Below are 7,347 nucleotides of genomic sequence, written 5' to 3' on the forward strand. Positions count from 1 at the left end.
AATAATGCTCCATACAGTTGTTGGGAGGATTAAATTAGAGAATCTATGAAAACTATTTAGCACAATGTCTGGTCACAGAAAGTGCACAAGTTTTCGCCATATGACGATGATGAGGGCATGACCCTATTCCCAAGGAGCTCGTGGTTTGTTCTATTCATTTGTGTGTTCATTCATTTTTCAACCAAGATTTTTCAGCACCTACCTCATGCAAAACACTAAAACCCTGGGCAGTGGTCAGCAGGAGGCAGGTCACCATGCGAAATGCCTTTTAAAAAGTTAGTTCCATCCAAGTCCCAGCCTACCACTCTCCTGGCTTTGGTTCCTCAAGCAGGTGCATGGTCTGTCTGTGCTCTGCTTCCTCACCTGTAAAATGCTCCCCAGGAAAATCAGGAAGTGCAACGAGCAGTGGTGTGCTGGCAAATGCTTAACAACCTGCTCTCTGGGGAGACCTAAATGCCTGGTGTGTAGCACTTGCCAATTTCCAGGGTGTAAATGCTCTCACCATGGCCACTGTGACTTCCTGTTGGATTGAGTAGTAAGTGAGAGAGGGAAAGAGGGTTGAAGAATACCACCAAGGTCACTCCTCAATTTCACTGTCACACCTTCACCCTTGTCATTACCAATAACATCACCTTCAAATCACTCACTCAATCAACAGATGTTTCCTAGCACCTATTATCTGCCTGCCCTGTTCTAGGCGCTGAGATACAAAGATAGCAAGTAGGCATGCGTGGGTTGGTGGTCATGGGGACACAAATTAACACACAACATAAGAACTCTTGGAGAATCTAGACATGGACACTGTGCTTTAATGAGTATCATTAGCCATCATTTAGTAGAATGGTATAGCCTCACAAACGCCAGGCTGAAAGCATAGTAGGTAAGGGGTGTTTCAAACTAAGAATCCTCTTTTCATTTCCTCAACAAATAAAATAAAAAAGAAATCCTAGGGAAGGGTGGAGAATAAAAGGGAAGGTAACAATAGATAATTGCTGAAAGGGAATAGCAGACATTCTGGGAACAAGGACCACTGGTGAGGCGAGAGGAGAGGAGGGTTCCAGAGGCCACTGGAGGGAGGGGTGGAGGCCAAGGCTTAGCTGCTGCTCTATGCCCCCTTCACCCCAACATCCCCTCCCCAAGCCCATTCGGGCTCCTGAGACCTTGCAGGTAAAACTGAGAGCAAGGAAGTACACTCAACCCTGACCTGGTTATGAACAATCTTTCTTGGGGTCATATTCAATGTTCTCCTTTTGAAAAATCAAACCTAGGGTTCCAGTACATTCTGTTAATAATTTAAAAATTCATCTGTTTATGAATCTCAAATAGCTGCCTTACAGTTATTCTAGGTATGTACTGGAAAATAAAGAGCCAAGACTTTATACACAGGTGAGTAAAACTGCAAACGCCTCAACTGTATGTACTATATTGCTGACTTCTAAAGTAAGGTGAGTTTCAGGCCCAATGATGCCCAATAAAGGTTGTCCTGATTGGACTGGGTTGGGAACAATGACATATGCTAACTGAAAATATACTATGTGTTGACCACCAGGGATACAAAAAGAATAGGACATATACCTTGTTCTTGCAGAAGAAACAGCCACCTAAAGCTAACTATAATACAGTGTCATGTGTGCTGCCGTGACACAATGGAACATATTATAAGTTATCAAAGGAGGTAGTTATTAGCACTGTTGGCAGGGTAGGTGTGTCAGGGAAGAATTCAGAGAAGACGTGACGCTTGAGCAGGCTTTTAAGGATGAATGGAGATTGGCTCGGAACAAGATAGGGAAGGGTATTCCAGGTAGCAGGGAACAGAATGTGCTAAGGCAGAGGTGTGTTTGAAAACTACAAATCATTGCTATTCCTGCGGAATAAGCAGCAAAGCAGGAAGTGGAGTTGGAGGCAGAACTAGAGGGAGGGCAGACCTGCTTATGACTCTGACTTTGAACCTGAGGGCAACGATGCACCACCAAATGGTTATAAAAGGGGATACATGGTGGGGCGTGGGAGCAAACTGATCAGATTTATATTTTCAGAAAGATGATACTTTGGTGGTAACATGAAAGGTAACCAGGAGGTGAGGTCAAGGCTAGAGGCCTGAGACCAGTGAAACTGCTGGAAAATCCTAGGCAAGTAGGGCTGAAGAAAACTGAGCTTGAAATGCTTTTATTTCTCCTTTCCCTTGTGGTTCTCAAGGCTGACTGATCTCCCATCATCCCAGAGGACAGCACCAGCTTTAGTTCAGAACTACTACTGAGCCAGACCTTATTGGGGGGTGATCCTGGTCCAAAGCTCCCCAACATCCTTGATGTAGCCACGCTCACCTATGGGGCAACCCCAAAAGCTGGTGGGATCTTAAAATGCTCGGCCATGAGTCCTTCTTCCCAGAAAAGGTCGCACTGGGACCCTCTGTGTCTCCTCAGAAGATGAAAAGCCCTCCCCTCCCCACCTCACGCCCCTTCTCCCGTTCACTGGCCAGGTATCAGATCATCCTTAGGGGGCCCAGGCTGGTTCAGAGAGTATGCAAGCTGGCCTGTCAGGAAGCAAGAGTGGGAGGTTCCTGCAACTCTCTCACCCACAAGGAAACCTGACTCTGCAGCAGGGTCCTGGACCTGGAAAGCGATGACAGAGAGAAGGAACTGGGGCTGACAAGGAAGAAAAGGGAGGCACATTGCTCCCGGTGGATTCACTCTTAGTCCAGACGGTGGATCTTCTCCCCGCTCATTACCATCTCAAAGGAGGAAGAAAGGGGCTGTGTGAGCTGGCTTCTCCCCCTCCAACAACCTCTTCCTCTCAGGAAACAGTTTGCACAATGAAGGAGGGGTTGGGCAGAGGGCTGACCCCAGGCAGCGAGGCTCTGCCAAAGCCACCCAGGGACAGTGGGGCTGGCCCGCCACCTCTTGGCCACTCCTGGTATCAGGGGGACAGGCATCCTTCGGGAACTCTGCAGGGAAGGATTGGGGTTTAAGGCAGCCAGCATCAATCTGGGAAGCTGGGAATGTATTTGGAAAGGCCTGCAAGTTCTTAAAGGATCTAGGATGGAGTTCTATAGGAGAAGCTGTTACGTGCGGGTAGGAAATCTCTGTCACAAACATCCAGTGATTACAGAGCCAACTTCCAGGTGACATAATGAGTCTCAGTTTCTCACCTTTCCACTTTTTTAACCACTGAGAGGCAAGAAAAGGACTGCTGTTCTCAAGACCTAATTAACCTGTGGGCATATGAAAAGCGTGACTGAAACAGGCTGGGAGAAATTCCTCTGGCCAAAAATTGTGTCCCCCACCAGGGTGCACAGCCTAAAATTCACACATTGGTCTTGCCTGTGGATTAGAGAGATTGAAGACCAAAGTCAAAATTTAAATGTTACTTGGCTGAGGCTATTCATGGCATTTCAATCTCATTCACTGTGCGCCTACGCTACACTACACACCATATGGGCACTGTGGGGGACAGACATTAATTAATAAGACCCAACTTTATCATCTGAGAGCCAGCAGGGAAGAGCGATCATTAGAAAACCTTAGTACAACAGGGGTAAATCCTAATCCACTCTGCCTAATATTGGGCATAAAGAAATTAAATAGGCATGCCTACAGGAGCTGCTGTCGAGATGATTAATATTGCACAGAAGGTAACAATAGTCTGCAATAATAATACACACTTAAATAGCACTTACTGTCTACTAGACACATCCTAAACACTTCTACAGTAACTCAGATTTTAACCGTACTTACATATATTAACTCTACAGGTAGGTACTATTTTATTCACATTTAGATGCAGTTAACGTTCAAAGGTCATATAGCTATTATGGGGTAGAGATTTGAATCCAGACAGCTCTGAAGTCTGAGTTCTTAACCACTGCACCATGCTGCCATTTATTAGGTCAGCCTCCACACTGGAAGCAACTTTTTTGACAAATACCCCCCATCACCATACCATGTTATCCCTGACTGAACCAGGGATAACACAGTCTGCAGAGAACACTCAAAATCAAGGTCACGTTGGGTTAAAGAGAAACAGAGGACTGCAAAGGCCATGTATGCGTTTTGATTACCAGGCAGAGAGGCAGCAGGATTGCACAGGCAAGAGTGCATGGAAGCAACACCTCTGCAGAAATCAACCCCTTGGCTCAGAATCTAAATATGATGCTTTACATAAGAGCATAAGCAGAGATGAACAAGGCTTCATGTAAGACCCTTCAAGCAAGCAGCATCACTGAAGACGATTCAGACTGGGTCAGAACAGAGGCCAGGCACATGACTACCCTGGTTAAGATGAAGTGATTTCTTTGCAGGAAAATAATGGCTAATGTCTGAACCTGCTGGACATGCTTTAATGTTGACTGTACTGAATACGTTAAAACTATAAATATCTCCCACTCCAAAGCATAGGCTCAACCATTCCCAACCTGAGTTAACTTCTCAAGGAATGAATGTGAGTGCACACATCCATGATAGAATAACAGAGCACCTGGCATGCTCAGGGAACTGAATACATTAATTTATTCATTTAATACATATTTACTGGATGCCTACTTTGTGGCAGCTTTTGGAGATGCATGCAGAAAACCTTGCCCTCCAGCTCCCATGGCCATCCATGGGTCCACTGTCAGAATTGCCCTGGATGGTGTGCTTCCATGTCTCCACATTTGGGTTTACTTCCTGGACTGCAAATTCTATGTCTCCAACTGGAATGATAATATTTATCATATCTGTCTACCAAAAATTTGGAGTAGAGACCTCTTTTCCACCTGCAGTTCCATATGTGCAGGGCCTGTTCACTACTTACCTGAGTACCTAAGACTGTTTTTTGCACTCAGTCAGTGCTCAGTAACTACCTGTGGAACTACTGCTGCAATAACCTTGACACATGTGTCCAGTCTCTGCCCCCCAGGATGCTTACCATCTATCGGGGCGGGGCATACCTGGGAAGAGACTGGAAGGGTTGTCATTTCTGCCTACCTTTGCTGTTAAGAGGACAGGTTCTGGAACAAGACTGCCAGTGCATGAAAGAGTAGGGATGCAAACTCAGGCATTCTGTTCCCAAGGGTTTCAGATAAGGACTGTGGGCCTTTGTTGGTTTCTTTTACCCTCATAGCAACCCCATTCAATGAGAGAGCATGGCTGAAGCCGAATGAGGTCAAGCAACTTGCCAGAGTTACTGCAGATTTTAAGTTTTCAATTTTTAGAAAAGTAATACAGTGCATATACCATATATTATATACTACTTCCAGTGGGCTCTGGGCAGTACCCCGTATCAAATGTATCACAATGTCTGCAGCAAATCATATGAACAAGCACGGTGAGTAGCACAGTGAAGACTATTACAGTCTAACTTTCCTTCAGATCAGGTTTTGTTGCCAAATGGGTTATAAACTATTTTCTAGGTTTCAGAGCTTTCTGGATTTTGGATTTGCAGGTGAGAGATTTCAGACCTTAAATACAAAGCCCTTTGGACAGAGTGTGGCACAAAGTAGCTGCCATGGTGCTTGGCATTAGTGGCCTTCCCTCCTGCCAGTCTCTGATACCACAGAACCTCTCACAGCTCTTCCCCTCTCTTCCCCAGGAGGGAGATAAGCCCCATCTCCTCTCCTGCCCCTGGGGAGGGGGCACCTGCAGAGTCCCGCTTACCAGTCTGTGTGGGCATCATCGATCACCAGCAGGATCCTGGGCCTTTGAACAACAGGCGTGGAGGGACCTGGAGGCTCCATCGGCCCCAAGGGGGCCTGTGAGGTCTGCTTCATGGCACTGGAGAAGGAGCTAAAAAGGCTGGATCCTGGAGAGGAGAAGGAGGCTGCCAGGGGCTGGGGGTGCCTCCTCTCCATGGCTGGGGATGCAGGGGAGCTGGTGGAGCTGTCTGGGCGCTGGAGGTCTGTCATGTAGCCGTTCGGCAGGTTGGCCACAAAGCTGCTGTCAGAGAGGCGTCGCCGGAGGAAATTCATGGCTGTGAATGATGAGATGGCTTGTTCCTACTCAGATTGTCTGGGTGAGGCCCAGAACACAGGCTGCCAGGGAGAGGCAGTGGTAGGGTCTCGGGCAGAAGAGCCAGGGGAGTCCCACGCAAGTCGGCTGCCGCTGTCTTTTTTTACCTATGGAAACAGGCCAACAAACACATTAGTGGAAATGACCTCAGCCCCTTAAGAGCAAAGAGATGATGCCCCTTCCTGCCCTGCTGCTGGGGGCAGTGCAAAGTGGGACATCATCTTTCTGGCAAGGCATTTGGCGACATCTAATTAGACCATACCCTTTTAACCTACAATTTCCATTTTCTGGAATTCTATCCCAAGAATGAAATCCGAGTTACAGAAAAAGCCTCTTGTACAAACGTATTTATCACAGCATTATTTACACTAGCAAAATACTGGCAAGTATCTCAACGTCTGACCACAAGATAATGAACATGTAAACTGCAGCACAGTCATTCAGCAGAACCTTCTGTGGCTATTAAAAAGAGGTATTTAAAAAGGGATTTTAGTAACACAGAAAAAATTTTATGTTGTAATTTAAAAGCTCATGATACAAGATTATAGGTACGGAATGACTACAACCACATAGAAATTGAAATAATAAAACTTTGGAAAGAAAAAGACATCAGAATGTTAACAGTGACTATATTTGGGTAATGCGACTACAGGGTTTTTTGTTTTTTCTTTTTCTTTCCACTTACCTATGTTTTCCAGATTTTCTAGAATATTTATAGCTGCGAACTGAATTGTGTCCTTCAAATGCATATGTTGAAGCCCTCATCAGCAATGTGCTGCTATTTGGAGGGGGGTCCTTTGGGAGGTAATAGGGTTAGATGAGGCCAGGAGGGTGGGGGTCTCATGATGGCATTAACGTCCTCATAAAAAGAGACACCAGAGAGCTTGCTCTGTCTCTACGCACGATGTGAGGACACAGGGAGAACGCAACAGTCTACAAGCCAGCATGAGGGCTCTCGCCAGACACCAACCATGCTGGTACCCTGATCTCAGACTTCCAGCCTCTAGAGCTGTGAGGAAATAAATTTCTGTTGTTTAAGCCAGTCTGTGGTGTTTTGTTATGGCAGCCCCAGCAGATTAATAAACAAATGCATTCCTTTTCTGAACAGAATACAGTAAGTTTTAAAAAACCAAACTGGGGCTTCCCTGGTGGCGCAGTGGTTGAGAGTCCGCCTGCCGATGCAGGGGACACGGGTTCGTGCCCCGGTCTGGGAAGATCCCACATGCCGCGGAGCGGCTGGGCCTGTGACCCATGGCCGCTGAGCCTGCGCGTCCGGAGCCTGTGCTCCACAATGGGAGAGGCCACAACAGTGAGAGGCCCGCATACCGAAAAAAATAAAAAAAAAATAAAATAAAATAAAAAA

At 46.4% G+C, this 7,347-nt stretch overlaps 1 protein-coding gene across 1 annotated transcript in view; it reads right to left on the bottom strand.

Annotated features, from left to right (window-relative positions):
• The window catches only part of SYN3 (synapsin III), a gene marked incomplete at both ends in the record, with an annotated part of 425,000 nt that extends 419,056 nt beyond the window's left edge, over window positions 1-5,944 (bottom strand). The window contains one exon of the mRNA XM_079715155.1: window positions 5,634-5,944. Within this exon, the coding sequence (XP_079571281.1) occupies window positions 5,634-5,944 (311 nt within the window). The remainder of the gene's footprint in view (window positions 1-5,633) is intronic.
• Between the last annotated feature and the right edge of the window lie 1,403 nt (window positions 5,945-7,347).

The sequence above is a fragment of the Hyperoodon ampullatus genome (genome assembly GCF_949752795.1).
Source record: "Hyperoodon ampullatus genome assembly, chromosome: 11".
NCBI classification, from domain to species: Eukaryota; Metazoa; Chordata; class Mammalia; order Artiodactyla; family Ziphiidae; genus Hyperoodon; species Hyperoodon ampullatus.